Raw genomic sequence first — 22,791 nt, 5'->3', positions numbered from 1 at the left:
ACTTCATGGAGTATCCCCTAGTCCTTCTATTATCTGAGAGAGTAAATAACTGATTTACATTAACCTGTTCAAGTCCTTTCAAGATGTTGTAGACCTCTATCATATCCTCCCCGCAGACGTCTCTTCTTCAAACTGAACAGCCCTAACTTCCTTAGCCTTTTCTCAAAGGGCAGCTATTCCATGCCCCTTATCATTTTGGTCACCCTTCTCTGCACTTTCTCCAGTGCAACTATATCTCTTTTGAGATGCGGTACCCAAAACTGCACACAGTATTCAATATGTGGTCTCACCATGGAGCGATACAGAGGTATTATGACATTTATTTATTTATTTATTTATTAAAGGCTTTTATATACCAACTTTCTTGATACAAATCAAATCAACTCGGTTTACATCAAACTAAGCAGTAAGTATAACCAACCAATCAACAAGAGACAATCTGAAGGAGCATAAAGTTACATTATAACAAGGATGCCTTAACTGGGAGTAGGAAATAAGAGAGGGCGAATGAAGATAAAGTACTATATACAAGAGAGTATGGGAGGGAGGCAAGGAGCCGTCCTCATGATAACTTGTAAAAGTGATTTAGCGATTGCTTATTTACATAATTGCTGGAACAGTTCTAAGTTCCATACATCGACATACATCGTTTTATTTGCCATTCCCTTCCTAATAATTCCTAACATTCTGTTTGCACACTGAGCCGACGATGTCAATGTATTATCCACTATGACACCTAGATCTCTTTCCTGGGTGGTAATGCCTAAGATAGAACCTAACATGGTGTAACTACAGCTAGGGTTATTTTTCCCTATATGCATCACTTTGCACTTGTCCACATTAAATTTCATCTGCCATTTGGAAGCCCAATCTTCCAGTTTCACAGGGTTCTCCTACAATTTATCACAATCTGCTTGAGATTTATCTACTCTGCATAATTTTGTGTCATCCGCAAGTTGAAACACCTCTCTCATCGTGCCCCTTTCCAGATAATTTATATATATGTTAAAAAGTACTGGACAGTACAGATCCCTGAGGCACTCCACTGTTTACTTTTTTCCACTGTGAAAACAGACCATTTAATCCTACTCTGTTTCCTATCTTTAAACCAGTTTGCAATCCACAAAAGGATATTGCCTCCTATCCCATGACTTTTTAATTTTCTTAGAAGCCTCTCATGGTGGACTTTGTCTAACACCTTCTGAAAATCCAAATACACCACATCTACCAGTTCACCTTTGTCCACATGTTTATTCACCCCTTCAAAAAAATGTAGGAGATTTATGAGGCAAGACTTCCTTCGGGTATATCCATACTGGCTGTGTCCCATTAAACCATGTCTATCTAAATATTTGTGATTTTATTCTTTATAACATTTTCCACGATTTTTTCCGGCACTGAACTCAGGCTCACCAGTCTATAGTATTCTGGAACACCCCTGAAGCCCTTTTTAAATATTGGGATTCCATTGGCCATCTTCCAGTCTTCAGGTACAATGGATGTTTTTAATGATAGGTTACAAATTAATTGAAATAGGTCGAAATTTCATTTTTTCGTTCTTTCCAAACCCTGGGTTGTATACCACCCAGTCCAGGTGATTTATTACTCTTCAGTTTGTCAATCTGGCCTACCACATCTTCCAGATTCACAATGATTTGGTTCAGTTCATCTGAATAATCACCCTTGAAAATCATTTCCAGAACGGATATCTCCCGAACATCCTCTTCAGTAAACACCGAAGCAAAGAATTTAATATTTCTACAATGGCCTTATCTTCTCTAAGTGCCCCTTTAACCTCTCAATCATCTAACAGTCCAATGACTCCCTCGCAGGCTTTCTCCTTTGGAAATATTTTAAAACATTTTTGTTATGAGTTTTTGCCTCTTCGGCCAACTTCTCTTCAAATTCTCTCTTAGCATGTTTTATCAGTGTCTTACATTTAACTTAAGAACATAAGAAAATGCCATACTGGGTCAGACCAAGGGTCCATCAAGCCCAGCATCCTGCTTCCAACAGTGGCCAATCCAGGCCACAAGAACCTGGCAAGTCTACTTGCTAATGCTTATGCTTTATCCAATTTTCTTCTGATGGATACTTTTTCCAATTTTTGAATGAAGGTCTTTTGGCTAAAATAGCCTCTTTCACCTCACATTTTAGCCATGCTGGCAATTGTTTGACCTTCCTTCCTCCTTTCTGAACTGACATTACATTACTTCAGACATTACATAGAACATTTCTTAATGCATGGAAAACATCTGTGCTTCTAAGATGGTACTTTTATAACAATGTCCACACCTGTTGCATACTCTTTACCTTTGTAGCTGCACCTTTCATTATTTTTAAAACTATTTTTCTCATTTTATCAAAGTTTCCCTTTTGAAAGTTTAGTGCTAGAGTTGTGAATTTACTTACTGTCCCCCCTTCCAGTCATTAATTCAAATTTGATCATATTATGATCACTATTGCCAAGCGGCCCCACCACTGTTACTACTCTCACCAAATCCTATGCTCCACTGAAAATTAGATCTAAAATTGCTCCCTCTCTCATAGATTCCTGAACCAATTGCTCCATAAAACTGTCATTTATTCCATCCAGGAACTTTTATCTCTCTAGCAAGTCCTAAAGTTTCACTTACCCAGGCAATACTGAGGTAAATGAAATCTCCCATTATTACTCCCATTACTACTGCACTACCAATTTGGTTAGCGTCCCTAATTTCTCTTAGCATTTCACTGTCTGTCTCACCACCTTGCCCAAGTGGATGGTAGTAAACTCCTATTACTAAACGCTTCCCCAACACACAAGGGATTTCTACCAATAAAGATTCAATTGTGCATTTAGCCTCATGCAGGATCTTTATCCTATTGGACTCTATGCCATCCTGGACAAAGTTCCACCCCCGCCACCAAGATGTTCCTCTCTGTCACTGCGATATAATTTGTACCCTGGTATAGCACTATCCAATTGGTTATCCATGCCGATTAAGTCTATGTCGACATTCACTGCTATACTGGATACACTGCTGGTAACATTTGGTCAACTAAATGGAAATATTGGTTGAAGTATTCAAAAGTAAGTTCTAAAAAAAAACAAAAACATGACAATACAGCCGGGCTAATAACGTGCAAGATACTTGCTATATAGACTCAAAAATTCTGTCCCAGATACTATGTACAAGATTTTCTGGAAAGCGAGTTCAAACAGAGTTCACCATAACAGCAGGTTCCGGCATGGTCCTTCACAACAGATTCACTCTCTTCTGGCTCACAGTCAGCCTAAGGGTAATAGATGAGGTGCATTGCACCAACAAAGGCCTCATCTGCATCCATGCAGAAAAGTGTATTACAAAAGAATTTTTTTAACTGCAAGAGCTGAAAAGGTTTTATTCAGACTGTACTTCCAAAGTTCTAGTGTATAAAGATCTTCTAGTATCCCTGCATCCATATTCAGCATGTTAAACCTTTTGTAACTCTCCTAAAATCATATACAAGGGCCATACTCATTTGTGAGAGAGGATGGCTCATTTCCATACTTCAATTCAAGCAACACATCTGCCAGAGAACAGTTACATGATGCTCCATTATGGAAATGTGTCTTCACAAGGAAAAGCACCCAACACTGCAAGAGAGTCTAGATATCTGATAGAAATATATCATCAGTATCTGATTGTAATCTACTTTGTAGTGCTGAAAAGTACATTATAAAACAAATTAATCAGTTATTTTTAATTATACAAGATGATGCAAGGAAGTAATAAAAGAAAGGAAAAAGGCAAAAGAAGGAAAGCAAATATACTAGTATAATCTCAGAATCTTATATTTCATGGAATACTGTGATTGTAATTACATTTTCATTGCATTAGAGGGTCATTCTGTAAAATACCAAAATAATATGCTTTTGAAAAAATCTAACAATTCAAAAAAAGGTGAAGATATGAATGCTAGGAATTCTGTAAACATAAAATCATATAAACTGAACAAATATGAAAAAATACTCAAAATAGAGCAACATGCTTTATTTTTAGTCCATTAATTCCTCCTGTCTCCTTTTCTTCTAACTCAGTCCCCCTATTTTAAGAAACCCATCTACCAACTGTTCCTAATCTGGTGACCACAGCAAGAGTCCTCAAGCTGAGAGCCATGCACATAGCTCTTTCCAAAATCTTGTATCATAGGCTCTAAATTTGGCCATCCAGTGTCACCCTTACTGATTTACACAACTCTCTTCCCTCCTTCCCCCAGAGGCTATGAATGCTGACTTTATTAATTTGATTTATATTCTGCCTGTCAGCTACTTCAAAGCAGATTATATTCAGGTATTATAGATATTTCCCTATTCCCAGAGGGCTCACAATCTAAGTATGTACCTGATGCAATGTAGGGTGAAGTGACTTGCCCAAGGCTTCTCTGGTTTGTAGCCCACTACTCTAACCCCTAGGCTACTCCTCCACTCCCCAGCCAACCTGGGGTGCAGAAAAACTGACTCAAATATTGAAACAACCTTCCACAAAGCAGTGAGTAACACTGCTACTGAGTTCACAGGCCAGCCCAGAATTTAGCAAACATTCTAATCTTGCTGCAAAATATTGTTTGGACTGGCACGAAAAATTACAATGGGAAAAAATCTGCATTCATGTTATTGGCTTCAAGAACAAAATCAATGTTAAACAGAAAATACTGGATTCCAAGGGTAGTTTTTTTTTAACCCTGCTTTTGTTACTTTTCGTATCAGCATACAGTTCTTTGAGCTTGCTTTTCTGCAGCATGGTTATTAAATGCACATAATGAATCCAGAACAAAACATCTCCCATTTAAAAAGCTGGCTCCATTCTGCAAAGAGTCAGCATTATAAATAATTACTGCTTTTTTGCCAGCCTGTTAAAACATTATGGTTTTGCTTCAGATATAGCATGCTATCACTGCTCCCTTTTCTCCTTTATTGATTTTGAAAGTTAGCTCTTCTGCTTGTCCTTCCTCTGATGTGTGAAAACAAACACTGAAAATGAAGAAATTCATCCTTTTTCCTCCCCAGGTGTGAATTACTATGAAGGGAGAACTCTGATGGAGAAAAAAGTCTAATTACTTATATGTCCACATATACCTTCCCTTTGCTATCTATAAATTCATGAGATCTTTGTGCACTTCCTGTAGATCTAGACAGTTCAGATGCAATTTGCATTGCCCAATTACCATGGTTTTGGAAAAAATAGGTCATTTACTCAAAGAAGTAATATGGGGAAATAAGGTCTCTGTGGAAGCTATAAAAAGTCACAGTTGTAAAAATGACCACCATGCTGAATGCATACAGCGATATCAGCCAAGGGGCAAGGTATCCCCAGCCCCAGGACAAAGAAACACAACAAGCTCATGATCCTATCTGGGCTCTGGCAGGGAAGAGACAGAGAAACCGAAGATTAAATTTAATTTAAAAATAATCATCTTTCACCCTTTATCCCAAGCTTTTTCGCATTCTTGACATGGAATCATAAGAGGATGCAAACAAGTACCTACCGTATGTTATTAACACAAAATGTCTGACAATTCCTTATGAGTAAATTTAGTCTAAGAGATAATTCAACCATCTAGAAAATACTGAACCAAAGCATAGTTTTGAGTTTTTCCCACGTCTATCTAGTGGCAGTTTAAATGCAAGTCCACAAATTATGAACATTTAAGGGCAATAACCATTACATTTTGAAATTACACTTTTTTCATGCTTGTTCATGCATGCTTCCTCTTGGTCTATGAACATGGACAAAATTAAAATCAACATTCTAGAAGCAGTGGCTTGTTCCCACTTCACTCCCTTTTTGGTTCCCTACATATTTCCCTGAACCCCCTTCAGTTGGAGCTACAGTAGCCTTAACTTCACTTAAGTGTTGTTTACTGCCATGCCATCAACAGGCCCATAAGAAATGTTCAGAGTAAGATCTTTTCTTTGGAAATCTATAGCACTACCTCTATGATATTCATGCTTCCTTCCACCTGGAAAAACAGAACTTATTCTTTAGAATCTATATTCCAGTACGGTTTTCAAGGCCATAGGCGTTAAAGACCCAATTATGCTTTCAACACTAACAATACTCTAATATAGCTTCTAGGAATATACATCATATAGTAACATAATAGGGAACTAAACTAAAATATTTATATTTTGAAGTTCTTGTATTTTACTATGGGATGCACAAGTAAGAAGTAGAGCAATATTAAGAAATGAAACACATATTCAATGGCATCAACAGTTTAACATATAACCTGACACTGTTTCCAAGGCATCAAAACACAGATACTAGTACAGCAAGATAAATTAATTTCACACTTACCAGATGGGGACATATATTCTGCATTTGCCCTACAAACCACCTGGACTGAAAGATTGCACATTTTCAAAAAGGCCTAAAAATAATGGAAAGCAATTGTTAGGTGGTGGTAGAAAACATTTGTAAAGTAAATCTAAATTGGATCTCCAAACTCTATTCTCGAATATACATTTTAATTTTTGATTACATATGTTACATGTTACTACAGTATAAAAATTCATGGATACAGAAGGCAGATTTAAACAACTCTAGTGATGATGCACGTTTCTTTAAGGAAATCAATCTCAAAAAACATTACAAGAAACATTTTTATGTTTCTGATCTTGTCTTCTGATTATGAAATCTGATGCTGTGCATAAACTAGACTCACTTTGTGTGCAAGGTATCTGACTGGACGATGGCATTTGTAATATAAATCAAGCACAGTTGACACAACCTGCATATGCCCCAAGTTCACAGAAAAACAGCCAACTGAAAAATATAAACTTGGGATCTCTCCAGGTTTTATCCAGAGACTCGGGTCTCCAAAGCACCTGGGAAATCTCTACGTACCAGCCCTTCCCTCCTGTTCCCTGCAGACTGCCTAGGAGGGGGAACAAACAATAGAAGGGGAGGAGCTGGATTAGGGAGCGGAGCAGCTCTTCTCTGTCTACATCAATACCATCACCCCCTTTCCTTCCTGTTCCGTGAACAATAGGAGGGCAGGGAGAAAACCAGGAAGGAAGGAAGGGGCTGGATTATGGAGCAGAGTGGCTCTTCTCTCTGCCTTGTCTAATTCAGACCTACCCTCTCACCACCTGTTCCCTGCAAGCTGCCCAGGAGAGCAGGGAGTGGAGCAGGAATTCTCTGCTGAATAAGATTGCTGCAGGAGCCCTGTGTATTCATGCCTAGCTAGGAAAGAGAGTGTTGAGGGAGGGGAGGGGAGAACTGGGAGCATGTTGAGGTCTGGGAATGGGGAAAATGCTAGGGGTCAGGCTTGGGCATAGAGGAAAAAATGCTGGGATCAACCCTGGAGGCAGGAGGAGGGAAAACAAATATGTGTGTGGAATGAGGGGAGTAGAAGAGAGGGAGAGTTGATATGTACCCCCACTTCTGCTCTTCCACACTACATTTCATATTTTGGCTCATTCATTTTACTGTGAATAAATGATAGTTTTCTTAATCAGTTCCTACTCTATTAAAGCCTATAACTCTCAGGACATATGGTTCAGGAAATGTAAGTCAGCCAGAAGCTTCAAACCAGAAGATGCATCAGAGAACTTCCTGTCCTCACTCTTCCTCCTGATGTGGTCTGAGCATTTCTCCAGCAATCAATGTTCGGAAATGCATAATCCAACTGTGTTGTTTAGTACTATACGTTGGTAATTATACTGTACTAAGCCACAGGTCCTGTATAAGCAAGCAGCATATCTAGTTCATTAATGGAACAGTGAGCCTGACTGTAGTCTGGGTTAACACAACAGGACTTAACATAAAGGAAAATTCCCATTTTATTATACTCCCAAGCAGATCTTGGGAGCAGAACTTAAGAGAACTTCAGCTTGGAAAACTTGTCTCTAAAATGCTGCATCATCTGATGCCCATTTGTCCAACTTCTGGCATTTCATGAAGTTATAAATAAAACACCATGTTTAGAGCAGTCAATAATGGGAAAGAGGAAGTTGGAAAGGACAATAAAATTCAACAGGAGATATGAATGAGCCTGGATGGGCATAAGAACATAAGAAAATGCCATACTGGGTCAGACCAAGGGTCCATCAAGCCCAGCATCCTGTTTCCAACAGTGGCCAATCCAGGCCATAAGAACCTGGCAAATACCCAAAAACTAAGTCTATTCCATGTTACCATTGCTAACGGCAGTGGCTATTCTCTAAGTGAACTTAATAGCAGGTAATGGACTTCTCCTCCAAGAACCTATCCAATCCTTTTTTAAACACAGCTATACTAACTGCACTAACCACATCCTCTGGCAACAAATTCCAGAGTTTAATTGTGCGTTGAGTAAAAAAGAACTTTCTCCGATTAGTTTTAAATGTGCCCCATGCTAACTTCATGGAGTGCCCCCTAGTCTTTCTACTATCCGAAAGAGTAAATAACCGATTCACATCTACCCGTTCTAGACCTCTCATGATTTTAAACACCTCTATCATATCCCCCCTCAGTCGTCTCTTCTCCAAGCTGAAAAGTCCTAACCTCTTTAGTCTTTCCTCATAGGGGAGTTGTTCCATTCCCCTTATCATTTTGGTAGCCCTTCTCTGTACCTTCTCCATCGCAATTATATCCTTTTTGAGATGCGGCAACCAGAATTGTACACAGTATTCAAGGTGCGGTCTCACCATGGAGCGATACAGAGGCATTATGACATTTTCCGTTTTATTCACCATTCCCTTTCTAATAATTCCCAACATTCTGTTTGCTTTTTTGACTGCCGCAGCACACTGAACCGACGATTTCAATGTGTTATCCACTATGACACCTAGATCTCTTTCTTGGGTTGTAGCACCGAATATGGAACCCAACATTGTGTAATTATAGCATGGGTTATTTTTCCCTATATGCATCACCTTGCACTTATCCACATTAAATTTCATCTGCCATTTGGATGCCCAATTTTCCAGTCTCACAAGGTCTTCCTGCAATTTATCACAATCTGCTTGTGATTTAACTACTCTGAACAATTTTGTGTCATCTGCAAATTTGATTATCTCACTCGTCGTATTTCTTTCCAGATCATTTATAAATATATTGAAAAGTAAGGGTCCCAATACAGATCCCTGAGGCACTCCACTGTCCACTCCCTTCCACTGAGAAAATTGTCCATTTAATCCTACTCTCTGTTTCCTGTCTTTTAGCCAGTTTGCAATCCATGAAAGGACATGTATGGTCTTTACCATTTTGTTCTAATATTTCTATGATACAGACCAAACAAATGTGCCAGACCCAGCACAAGCCAGTATTTTTTTTTACATATGCATGCTTCAATATATCTCTGCTCTTATTTTAAAACATTTTTATTTTGCCAATGCTAATTACTTAAAAAACATGTTTGCTTACTGTAAAGGTGTTTTCCGTAGATAGCAGGATGAATTAGCCATTACATGCAGGTGATATCATCCAGCGGCACCAAACTGACATTTTTCCTAGCTGTACAGCTTTGAGCTCTACTGAGCATGTGTGGGAGTTCCTACGTGGGTGCTGCCTCATTAGCTTCTTCAGTCAATAACAGAGCTGAATTTAACTGTGCAGTCTACTCTCCAGGGAGATGGGAAGGTATTCCTTGGTTAATTCATCCTATGTACAGAAAACACCATTTACAGAAAGCAAACATGCTTTTCCCATCAATAAGCAGGATGAATTAGCCATTATATAAGGGGAAGCTGAGGGTTACAGCAGAATGACTACTGAATCAACTACGCATACTCCACCATGGAGAGTGGACTACAGCAAGAACAGATTTCACAAAACTGTTTGTCCAAAACTATTGCCATTCTTTGAAAAGGTATCAAGACAATAATAGGACGTGAATGTGTGGACTGATGACCACATTGGAGCCTTGCAGATATCTTCTATGAGTATTTCTCTGAGCTGAGCAACAGAGGAAGCTTAGCTCGCACTTGATAAACTTTGACTGAGACTGTAAGGTGAAATCCTGCTAGGTCATAGCAGTGATGGATACACCCAGCTATCCAGTTGGTTAAAGTTTGTTTGATAACCACTATACCAAGGCAGTTAGAGTCATATGAGAAGAAAAGCTGATTAACGATGATGAGGATGAGTACATCCCTTGTAATATGCAAAGGCCCTTTTACAGTGCAGAGCATGGAGGGCTTTTCTTCCTTGACTGCATGTAGCCTTGTACAACAGAACGATTAATATAGAAAGCTGAGACTACCTTTGGTAGAAACTGGGTAAATACGAAGATCCATCTGGTTGTGATAGAACTGCAAGTATGGAAGACAGTGATTGAGAGCCTGCTGTTTGCTAACTCTTCTTGCCAAGCTGACTGCAACTAGGAAAAGGACTTTCCAAGTTAAATCTTCAAAGGAACTGACTCCCATTATTGCTTCATTAATTGAGAGAAATACATTAAGATCTCATTGAACAGGTGATTATTTTTCGGGAGTCAGACATGGCAGTGTCCCTTCATAAGAACATAAGATATGCCATAGTGAGTCAGATTAACAGTCCATCAAGCCCAGTATCTTGTTTCCAGCAGTGGCCAATCCAAATCACAAGTACCTGCTAAGTACTCAAATATTAAATAGATCTCATGCTACTAATGCTGGTAATAAGCAGTGGCTATACTCTAATGATTAAAATCAGTTTTTGGACTTCTCCTCCAGGAACTTATCCAAACCTTTTTTAAACCCAGCTATACTAGCTGCCTTAACCACATCCTCTGTCAATGAATTCCAGAGCTTAATTTGCATTGAGTGAAAAAGAAGTTTCTCTGATTTGTTTTAAATGAGCTACTTGCTAACTTCATGGCGTGCCCCCTAGTCCTTGTATTATCCGAAAGAGTAAATAACCAATTCACATTTACCTATTTAAATCCTTTCATGATTTTGTAGACCTCTATCATATCCCCCCCCTCAGCCGTCTCTTCTCGAAGCTGAAAAGCCCTAACCTCTTGCTCCTTTCCTCATAGGGGAGCTGTTCCATGCCCTTTATCATTTTGGTTACCCCCATGGGAACTCCTGCATATGCTCAGTAGAGCTCAAAGCTCTACAGCTAGGAGAGGCAAGACCATTCAGTGCCACTGGATGATATCACCCACATGTAATGGCTAATTCAGCCTACTTATCGAAGGAAAAATAATATTACACAGACAGCATCATATCATCTGGTACTTATACAGTTCCAAACTAACAAGATCATGGGATTAAAACAATCATTGCTTATAGGAATGTAGGTTCCCTCTAACATTACATCCATTTTTTAATTCGAAGGCCATACATTACCTATTATAAAATGTTGAACATTTGGGGGAGTCACCCTAAGATCAATATCTGTCAATATGGCCACAGGTCAAGTCTGTGAACTGCTCCTATCCTCTGATTATTTTTGATCTGTGCTGCAGATGTTGGGTCTTTCCTATACCTTGGCTTTCCAGAAATACAACCCATCCTCTACAAATAATTCAGAACTCCATAGCCAGCTTGTTGTTTGGGACTTGCATGAATGAACACACTACTCTTGTGCTCATTGCATGGCTCCCAATACAAAGGTAGATGGATTACAAAGTAGCCCTGTTTGTTCATAAGTTCTTAAATAATTTGAAAACACCTTGGATTAATTTGATTCTCCTCCATCGAGGACATTAAGATCTTCTCAGTAAGGCCTCTTGAATGTTCCTGCAGTGCAACATGCTCACCATGGGGAGACACGTAATAGGGCCTTTTCAGTACCAGTACCAATTACATGGAATGCTCTTCCAGCATTTATTAGAGCAATTTCAGGTATTCAGATTTTTTTAAAAGCTTTGAAAACAGTTTTGTTTAAAAATGCATTTTATTTACCAGAGCAGGCAACACAGTTTCAGCTGAAACATCTTGGATGAGATAGGTTTTTTTTTCTATTTTTATGCTTTGCTTTTGTTTCCGTTTCTGAATTTTATGTATGTCCCATTGTTCCCCACTCTGAACCTTGAGAAGTGTGTAGGTAATAAATCATTTTGTCTAAATAAACAGGTACATAAAATATATAGGTACTCATCTGAATTGTACCACAGAAAAAGCTTGTGAAAAATAAAAAGTTTTCACTTTTTTCAAATGCCAAATAATTATTTTCTATATGCAATTCAAAGGGAAGAGCATTCCAAAGTATGGCACAGCAACCATAAACATTCCGGCCCGTAACTCAGCAAGATGGATCCGTTTAAATAACAGAAGTATTAAATTCTGTTGATTGGAGGAATGCAAAAATTAAGATGGGATATATTGAAAAATAGAAGTCTTGAACCATTTAGACATATTTCCTTTAATGACTTTAAAAAATAATGTTACAATCTTAAAATTAATACGCTACTTATCAGGGAGCTAATGGAGGTTCTTTAATATAGTGAGATATGATTACGGGGATGACAGCCTGAAACAATTTGTGACACTACATTCTGAAGAGGCTACAACACATGAACACGGAAGCAGCAAAGCTAAGATATACATCTCTAAAATCACTGGAGGCAAGAAGCAGTTTTAACCTTTATAATAACTTCAGTTTAAAGAAAGAAATTTAGCAACAGTTTTGCGTTCTTAAAAATAGTTTAGAATTCCAAGATTACATACTTCAATTGAGACAGAAAGCAGAGTTGCTTACCAGTAACAGATGTTCTCTGAGGACAGCAGGATGTTAGCCCTCACACATGAGTGACATCAGATGGAGCTCCAACGTGAAAAATTTATGTCAAAGTTTCTAGAACTTTGACTAAGCATACTGAGAATACCCAGCATGCCCTTGAGCATGCCCAGCATGCATTCACGTGGGGTCCCCCTTTTCAGTCTCGTAACATAGAATTATAATTAAAATAAAAAGAGGAGAAAGCTAACTCCGCTTTCTAGAATCCACCAGGCCCCGACACACATCCTCCAAGAGATCGAGTGGTTGTAATATTAACCTCTCAACATCCAGGCTGTGAACAGAAGAGCCTGAAGACCGGGATGCTGCAGCCTGCCTTGGTCTTGCATGATGATATCTGGGGAAGTCCCCAGACTGATTGTTGGGTTTCTGGCATATTATGGACTCTTGGTCGAAGTGGCGATGACTTCTCCCATCGGGAGAAGCCTCGTGGGGAACCACAGCGATAGGCTAGACTCTAGTAAGCAAACACTGAGGAAAGAAAGCTTTATTGTACTGCTGATATATGTAGAATCTTGCTTCAAGGAAGGGATAGTACTGAAGGCCAGTGATATCACTGTAAGCTCCGACAGTCTCTATAGATGATGGTCTCACCCGGATGTAGCAAGGTTGGTTAGTGTTCCGCAGCACGGGATAAGCCATACCTGAAGGGTGGATTAAGGAGAGCTGGGGCATAGCGATACTCACAGAGTGGCAGTGCTGTTAACTTCCTTTCTAGAAAAATGGAGAGAGGGACCCGAGGTCCGAGGTGCAGGATACCCTGAGAAGGATAGGCCCTCGAGGAGCGAGTACCTAAGAGCGCCGAAGGATCGTGGAAGAAAGTAGATAGAACCCCCGAGGAGCGGGTGTCCCAGGTTAGGTAGTTGAACCCCGAATGGCAGATAGAAGCGATAGGCCCCCAAGGAGCGGGTACCCAGAGCTTCTGTAGGAGCGAGCCACCCTGGAGGTTGGAGAGGAATCCAAGCAAGCAGCTTAGAAGCGGTCAGAGTAGCAAAACCGAAGTCCTTGCAAACTTGTTGGGCTATAGTGGAGCAGAGGTTTAAATACCTGGAGGTACTGACGTCATGCGGTGGGGACGCCCCCGAGGTTCCCACCATGACATATTCAAAAGCATAGGTAGTGTGCGCGCACGTGCCTAGGAGGCCTCAGGAAGAAGCATGGCGGACGGGGATGCCCATGCTGTGTTGGAGATGCCGAGGGTTTCGGCAATCAGCTCCGGAGGCAGCCATCCTTCCCAGGAAGGAGGAAAAGGGTAGAAGAGAGGTGAGGCAGAGCGGTCACAGCCATCTGCGACCGACGGACGCAACAGTATCCCCCTTCAAAAGGCCCCCTCCAGAACCTCTTCCTGCTGGTCTGGGTTTTCAAGGATGTACGAGATGAAATTGACATACCATGTCTTTATCCATGATGTTGGCCAGAGGTTCCCATGAGTTTTCTTCTGGTCCATAGCCCTCCCAGGAGATGAGGTATTCCCATGTCTTGCCTCTCTTATGAATATCCAAGATGTCATCTACGGCATATTCAATGTCGTCCTCTGTGTCCAGATTGGGGGGGTTCTGGTGTCTTCTTGGAGAACTCTGAGAGCATCAAGGGTTTTAACAGAGAGACATGAAAAGCACTGTGTATTCTCATAGATAGAGGTAGTTTTAGACTGTACGTCAGATTTCTCAAGTGCCGAAGGATTGCAAAAGGTCCTACATAGCAAGGCGCAAAGCGTGCTGAAGGTAGTTTAAGACGGAGGAACTTGGTACTCAGCCAGTCTTTGTCTACAGGCTGAAACTGAGGTGCCTCTTGATGGTGAGCATCGTAGATGTTTTTTGCTTTCTGTTCTGCTTTGAGGAGCAGGTCCTTAGTTTGCTTCCAAAACTGAGATAGCTCTGCTGCAGTAGCCTGTGTGGCAGGAGAAGCCACAAATAAGTAATTGGCAGAGGAGGAAGCTGTTGTCATCCATAGATGAGTTGGAAGGGAGAAGAGCCTGTAGATGTAGCAGGATGCGAATTGATAGCAAATTCTGCCCAGTCACTCTGTCTTGAGTTAATATAGGACCATAGAAACTGTTTAAGTGTTCTGTTCATTCTTTCAGTCTGACCATTAGACAGAGGGTGGTAAGTGGAGGTCAAGTCCAAGGAGATATCAAATTTCTGACATAAGGCTCTCCAGAATTTGGCAGTAAATTGTACTCCTCTGTCAGACATAATATGCTTAGACATTCCATGAAGGCGGAAGATATGATTGATGAAGAGTTTCGCTAACTCTACAGCAGAAGGTAATCCTGGTAAAGCTACGAAATGTGCCATCTTGGAGAAGCTGTCAATGGTGACCCAAATGGTATTGTTCCCGTTGGAGAGTGGTAAGTCTACCACAAAATCGGTTGCTATATGTGTCCAGGGTTCATCCGGCGCTGGCAGGGGTTGTAACAGACCCCCACGGACATCCGGCTGGTGGCTTTTGCTTGGGGCAAAGAGAGCAGGAACCCATATAAGCATGTACATCCTTTTTCATGGTTGGCCACCAGTAATAAAACTGTAACATAGCCAAAGTGCGACTCTGTCCAGGATGGCCGGCTAAGCCGGAATTGTGAGCCCACTTCAACAGTTTCTTCCTCTGGTTTCTAGACACGCCCGTCCTCTCGGCGGGTACTACATGAGTGCCTGCAAGAACCACTCTCTCGTGGTCAATGATATGATGGGGTTCGTCAGGCACATTCTGAGGTGAGAAGGATCATGACAGGGCATCAGCCTGAGTGTTCTTCTCTCCCGGACGGTATTTCAAGAGGAAGTCGAATCTGTTAAAGAAGAGGGATCATCTTGCTTGACGGTGATTGAGTCGTTGAACATGTCTAAGATACTGCAAGTTCTTGTGATCGGTGTACACTGCTATCTGGTGTTGTGCGCCTTCCAGCCAAGGACGCCATTCCTCAAAGGCCAGCTTGATTGCGAGTAACTCTTTGTCTCCAATTCCGTAATTTCTTTCAGCAGGCGAGAATCGCTTTGTGAAAAAGGAGCAGGGATGGAGCACATTGGATTCTCTGTACTGGCACAGAACCGCTCCCACACCAACATCTGATGCGTCAACCTTGATGATGAATGGGCGATGCAGGTCTGGATGAAGGAGGCATGGCTTCTTTTCAAATACTTCTTTAACAGTCAGAAAGGCTGATATGGCTTCAGGTGACCAGTTGGCGGGATTGGCTCCCTTTCTGGTCATAGCAGTGAGAGGAACTGTCAATGATGAGTAGCTCTTAATAAAGGAACGGTAGTAGTTCGTGAAGCCCAAGAAGCGGCGCAGTGCCTTCAGGCCTGTAGGTTGAGGCCAATCCCGGATGCTTTCTAATTTCCTAGGGTCCATCTGAAACCCGTTTTTAGAAACAATGTAGCCCAGGAAGGGTACAGACTCCTTGTGGAACTTGCACTTCTCTAGTTTTGCGCATAAGTGGTATTCCCGCAGGCATCTTAGAACCTTCTTGACGTCCTCTTGATGTGTTTGTAGATCTTGTGAGAAGATCAGAATATCATCAAGATATACTACTACACATTGATACAGTAAGTCCCGTAAGATGTCGTTCATCATATTTTAAAAGACTACAGGTGCGTTCCTTAATCCGAAGGGCATGACGAGATATTCAAAGCGTCCATCACGGGTGTTAAAAGCTGTCTTCCATTTGTCTCCTTCATGAATGCGCACCAAGTTGTGAGCTCCTTTGAGATCCAATTTAGAAAATATCTTGGCTCCCTGGAGTCTGTCAAATAGTTCCGAAATCAAGGGTAGGGGATACCAGTCCTTGATGGTAATTTCATTCAGACCCCTGTAGTCTATGCAGGGACGTAAGGTACCATCCTTTTTCCCACAAAAAAGAATCCTGCACCAGCCGGGGATTTGGAGGGGCTGATGAATCCTTTTTGAAGGTTCTCTTGTATATAGGTGGACATGGCCTTAGTCTCAGTTGCAGAAAGAGGGTAAACTCTTCCTTTTGGAGGCTCTGTATTAGGTTTCAGGTTTATAGCGCAGTCAAAAACTCTATGCAGAGAGAGTACATCTGCTGCTTGTTTAGAGAAGACGTCCTGGAAGGAGGCGTATTGTGGTGGTAAGCCAGGTAACGATGGTATGGTGGGCATGCAAATTAGCAGAGAGACTTCCGTGAGACACCGGCCATGACACCAGGTCCCCACTGGGATAATTCCAGTGTGGCCCAATCAAACTGTGACATATGATCTTGTAACCGTTAGATGATCGAGGGGTTAAAGGGGCACTTAGAGAAGATAAGGCCATCGCGGAAAGATTAAATGATTTCTTTGCTTTGGTGTTTACTGAAGAGGATGTTGAGGAGGTACCCGTAATGGAGAAGGTTTTCATGGGTAATGATTCAGATGGACTGAATCAAATCACGGTGAACCTAGAAGATGTGGTAGGCCTGACTGACAAACTGAAGAGTAGTATATCACCTGGACCGGTTGGTATACACCCCAGAGTTCTGAAGGAACTAAAAAATGAAATTTCAGACCTATTAGTAAAAATGTGTAACTTATCATTAAAATCATCCATTGTACCTGAAGACTGGGGGATAGCAAACGTAACCCCAATATTTAAAAAGGGCTCCAGGGGCGATCCGGGAAACTACAGACTGGTTAGCCTGACTTCAGTGCCAGGAAAAATAGTGGAAAGTGTTCTAAACATCAAAATCACAGAACATATAGAAAGACATGGTTTAATAGAACAAAGTTAGCATGGCTTTACCCAGGGCAAGTCTTGCCTCACAAATCTGCTTCACTTTTTTGAAGGAGTTAATAAACATGTGGATAAAGGTGAACCGTAGATGTAGTTTACTTGGATTTTCAGAAGGCGTTTGACAAAGTTCCTCATGAGAGGCTTTAGGAAAAGTAAAAAGTCATGGGATAGGTGGTGATGTCCTTTCGTGGATTGCAAACTGGCTAAAAGACAGGAAACAGAGAGTAGGATTAAATGGGCAATTTTCTCAGTGGAAGGGAGTGGACAGTGGAGTGCCTCAGGGATCTGTATTGGGACCCTTACTGTTCAATATATTTATAAATGATCTGGAAAGAAATACGAGTGAGATAATCAAATTTGCAGATGACACAAAATTGTTCAGCGTAGTTAAATCACAAGCAGATTGTGATAAATTGCAGGAAGACCTTGTGAGACTGGAAAATTGGGCATCCAAATGGCAGATGAAATTTAATGTGGATAAGTGCAAGGTGATGCATATAGGGAAAAATAACCCATGCTATATTTACACAATGTTGGGTTCCATATTAGGTGCTACAACCCAAGAAAGAGATCTAGGTGTCATAGTGGATAACACATTGAAATCGTCAGTACAGTGTGCTGCGGCAGTCAAAAAAGCAAACAGAATGTTGGGAATTATTAGAAAAGGAATGGTGAATAAAACGGAAAATGTCATAATGCCTCTGTATCGCTCCATGGTGAGACCGCACCTTGAATACTGTGTACAATTCTGGTCGCCGCATCTCAAAAAAGATATAATTGCGATGGAGAAGGTACAGAGAAGGGCTACCAAAATGACAAGGGGAATGGAACAACTCCCCTATGAGGAAACACTAAAGAGGTTAGGACTTTTCAGCTTGGAGAAGAGACGACTGAGGGGGGATATAATAGAGGTGTTTAAAATCATGAGAGGTCTAGAATGGGTAGATGTGAATCGGTTATTTACTCTTTCGGATAGTAGAAAGACTAGGGGGCACTCCATGAAGTTAGCATGGGGCACATTTAAAACTAATCGGAGAAAATTCTTTTTTACTCAACGCACAATTAAATTCTGGAATTTGTTGCCAGAGAATGTGGTTAGTGCAGTTAGTATAGCTGTGTTTAAAAAAGGATTGGATAAGTTCTTGGAGAAGAAGTCCATTACCTTCTATTAAGTTCACTTAGAGAATAGCCACTGCCATTAGCAATGGTTACATGGAATAGACTTAGTTTTTGGGTACTTGCCAGGTTCTTATGGCCTGGATTGGCCACTGTTGGAAACAGGATGCTGGGCTTGATGGACCCTTGGTCTGACCCAGTATGGCATTTTCTTATGTTCTCTTAACCAAGGTAGTCCACGTACCACCGGGTGCATGGCCTTTTCCAATACGAGGAAAGAAATGGATTCAGAGTGTAAAGCTCCAGTGCGCAGGCCAATGGCCTGGGTAATCAATGAAACGTCTCCAGGAAGTGGTTCCCCATGGATTGAAAACAATAGCAATGGCTTAGCTATTGGTGTAGTAGGAATCCGTAGATGTTCTACTAAGCGTTTTAAGATTAAATTTCCTCCGGCTCCGGAGTCTATGAGAGCAAGGGTCTGAAATTCAAGGCTTCCACAGAGAAGTGAGAGTAGTAAAGATAATGGAGGAGTTGGAGAGGTGAGGCCTAGGAGAAGTCCCCCTGCAGATCCTAGGCCCGTCGGTTTCCCGGACAGATGGGACAGGTTTGGACGTCATGGCCTAATTGGCCACAGTACATGCACAACCTCATGCATTTGCAAAAACGTCTTTCTTTAGAAGTTAAATGACTTCGGCCTAGTTGCATAGGCTCGTCTTCTTCTAAGGGAGAAGACGGAAGCTTGAGGCAATTGGCACAGGTTTAGGACGGTTAGCTCCCAAGATAGGCTTTCGAGGACTCCTACCCTCTTGAGTTCAGTCTCGAATGCGGCGGTCAGTTCTCCCAGCCAGTTCCATAAGAGACTCAAGGGTATCAGGCAGATCACGGGCCATCAGTTTGTCTTTCAAGTGAGAGTTGAGGCCCTCCATGAAGATAGCATGTAGACATACAGTGTCCCAGTGTAGCTCGGATGCTAAAGTCTTCAATTTGATCACATAGTCTGTAAGTGGCTTATTACCTTGCTGGAGGTTAAGCAGAGCAGATCCAGTGATGGTCTGGCGAGACAGGTCATCGAAGACAGACTTGAAAAGTTTCAGAAATCCTGATAGATCATTCAGGATAGGATCTTCACGTTCCCATAATGGTGAAGCCCAAGCCAAGGCTCTTCCTTCAAGTAGAGACAGGATATAGGTGGTCTTGGAAGCTTCTGTGGGGAAAAGGGTAGGCTGCAAAAAAAAAATAAATGCATACTGCATTGGTTGACAAATCCTCTACATATCGATGTTTCGCCCGTGAAGCGGGAGGCGTGGATAATGGTACGGTGGTCTTGACGGTCACCAGCGGAGACAGCAATTCTTTCACGGGAGTTGCTGAAGAGTTCAGTTGTGTATGTTACTGATTGAAGGCAGTAGCTAGGCTTTCCAGAGACTTTTGTTGCTCGGTGATCCATTGGGCTAGGCCAGGGATGGCCTGCAAGACAGCGAGCTGAGCCGAGTTCATGGAGTTAGCAATCTGTTGGGTTTGTGGCATATTGTGGACTCTTGGTCGAAGTGGTGATGACTCCTCCCACGGGGAGGGGCCTCGTGGGGAACCACAGCGATAGTCCAGACTCTAGTACGCAGACACTGAGGAAAGAAAGCTTTATTGTACTGCTGATGTAAGTAGAATCTTGCTTCAAGGAAGGGATAGTACTGAAGGCCAGCGATATCACAGTAAGCTCAGACAGTCTCTACAGATGATGGTCTCACCTGGATGTAGCAAGGTTGGGTAGTGTTTTGCAGCGTGGGATAAGCCGAACCTGAAGGGTGGATTAAGGAGAGCTGAAGCGTAGTGATACTCACAGAGTGGCAGTGCTGGTAACTTCCTTGGTAAAAGAATGGAGAGAGGGACCCGAGGTCCGAGGTGCAGGATACCCTGAGCAGGATAGGCCCTCGAGGAGCGAGTACCTAAGAGCGCCAAAGGATCCTGGAAGAAAGTAGATAGAACCCCTGAGGAGCGGGTGTCCCAGGTTAGGTAGTTGAACCCCAAAGGGCAGATAGAAGCGAGAGGCCCCTGAGAAGCGGGTACCCAGAGCTTCTGTAGGAGCGAGTCACCCCGGAGGGTGGAGAAGAATCCAAGCAAGCAGCTTAGAAGCGGTCAGAGTAGCAAAACCGAAGTCCTTGCTAACTCGTTGGGCTATAGCGGAGCAGAGGTTTAAATACCCGGAGGGACTGACGTGATGCGGTGGGGACGCCCCCGAGGTTCTCGCCATGACATATTCAAAAGCGTAGGTGGCCTCAGGAAGAAGCATGGCGGACGGGGACGCCCATGCTGTGTCGGAGATGCCGAGGGTTTCAGCCATCAGCACCGGAGGCAGCCATCCTTCCCAGGGAGGAGGAAAAGGGTAGAAGAGAGGCGAGGCAGAGTGGTCACAGCCGTCTGCGACTGACGGACGCAACAATGATCAGTCTCTGGATAGACAACTCACGTAGGATTGGAAACCAGACCTCGACTCAGCCTATCCACTACCACGTTCTCCATTCTGGCCAGGTACATAGCCCTGAGCACCATCCCTTGGGATAGGACCCACTGCCATTTCTGAACTGCTTCCTGACACAGGAGGTACAATCCTGAGCCTCCCTGCTTGTTGACATACCACATGGCTACCTGGTTGTTGGTCTGGATCAGCCAATCTCTGAAAGTCCATAGCACGTACCTGATTGCCCAAAGCTCCAGGAAGTTGATATGACAAAAGTGTTCCTAAGCAGACCAAAGACCCTGGGTACCGAGCCCATCTACATCAACTCCCCACCCCAAGAGTAGATGCATCCATATTTAGAACAATTTGAGTAGGGAGACTGAAATGAGTTCCCTGTTCCAGATTGGAAAGTACCTGCCACCAGGGCAATGAGTCCTGGAGAGACAGGGTGACTGTGCTGCAAACCTGAAGGTTCAGAATGGCCTGGCACCACTCTGACTTCAGGGTCCATTGGGTCTAGGCATGTGTAAACATACCAAGGGATTAAAATGGTCAGTTGCAGCCATATGTCCCAAAAGCCACAACATGTGCCAGGCTGACACTTACTGGCTCGTTTGAATCTCTGCTGCAATGGCAATGGCCCTCTGGCAAGGCAGAAAGGCCTTGGCCTGAGCCATGTCTAGCAAGGCTCCTATGAAGTCCAATTGAGGTGATGGACTGAGATGGGACTTTGCGTAGTTGAGAACAAACCCTTGTGACTTCAGCTTCTAAATGGTCAAGCCTATGGACCTGATGGCCCCTGCCTGAGACATGCTCTTGTCCAGTCAATCGTCCAGATACGGGAAGACATGCATTTCCAAATCTGCGGAGATGCACCTTTACCACAGCTGGCATTTTGTGAAGATCTGTGGGGCAGCTCTTCACAAAATGCCTGGAAGTGCTGTGTTCCCACCACAAATTGGAGATACTTCCTGTGACTGGGGAAGATGTCAATATGAGTGTATGCATCTTTTAAATCGAGGGAGAACAGCCAGTCCACTTTTTGCAAAACGGGGATCAAGGTGCTCAGGGAAACCATCTTGAACTTTTCTGTTTTTTAGAAACTTGTTCAAGGCTCTTAGGTCTAAGATGGGACGGAGTCCTCCTGTTGTCTTAGGAATCAGGAAGTACCTGGAGTAGAATCCACACCCTCTTTGCCCTGGTGCTATGGGCTCAACCGCTTTGGCCATTAAGAGGGAGGAAAGCTCTGCTAGTACCACCTCCTGAAGTACTACCTGCCCCCAATAAGGACACAGAGGGAAATTTGGTGGGACACCTAATAGATTCAATTGGTACCCTTGGTGGACAATGGTCAGAACCACTGGTTCACAAAGAAATGCAACCTGCCCCCGACTGGAGGGACCATCGTCTTGGGAAGGGTGACTGGCTAACACTCCCTGTGGCCTGGTCAAAACCCCATCCCCGGAGTTGGCTGAGGAACTGGCTGGGGCTTGGGGGCTCTCTGCTGTCTGGGACGGCTGCGGGAGACCTGATGGTGTTGACAGAAGCAAGGAAGCGGAGGATAGTACTTTCTTTGGTGAAAGAAAGACTTCCTTGGCCCCAGAATCAATGACCATCTGGATAAGTTGTTGGAGGGTTTCATGGTAATCCCGAACTTGGGCCACAGCATCCCTCACCCCATCTCTGAAGAGATTCTCTCCAGTACACGGTATGTCAGCAACTCATTCCTATACCTCTGGTTGGAGATCTGAGGCCTGCAGCTATGCTATTCTACAAGTGCTGATTCCCGCTGCAGAGACTTTTGATGCAATCTCGAAACAT

The 22,791-nt window shown here is 42.6% G+C and overlaps 1 protein-coding gene across 4 annotated transcripts in view; it reads right to left on the bottom strand.

The window, feature by feature from the left end:
- The window catches only part of MTX2 (metaxin 2), a 224,416-nt gene that overhangs the window by 38,554 nt on the left and 163,071 nt on the right, over positions 1–22,791 (bottom strand). For all 4 annotated transcript variants that reach the window (XM_029605870.1, XM_029605868.1, XM_029605869.1 and 1 more), the window contains one exon: positions 6,324–6,396. In XM_029605870.1, the coding sequence (XP_029461730.1) occupies positions 6,324–6,396 (73 nt within the window). The remainder of the gene's footprint in view (positions 1–6,323; positions 6,397–22,791) is intronic.

This window comes from Rhinatrema bivittatum, chromosome 6 (genome assembly GCF_901001135.1).
Source record: "Rhinatrema bivittatum chromosome 6, aRhiBiv1.1, whole genome shotgun sequence".
NCBI classification, from domain to species: Eukaryota; Metazoa; Chordata; class Amphibia; order Gymnophiona; family Rhinatrematidae; genus Rhinatrema; species Rhinatrema bivittatum.
Note: the sequence above shows the minus strand (reverse complement) of the source record. Positions and strands in the feature narration are given on the sequence as shown.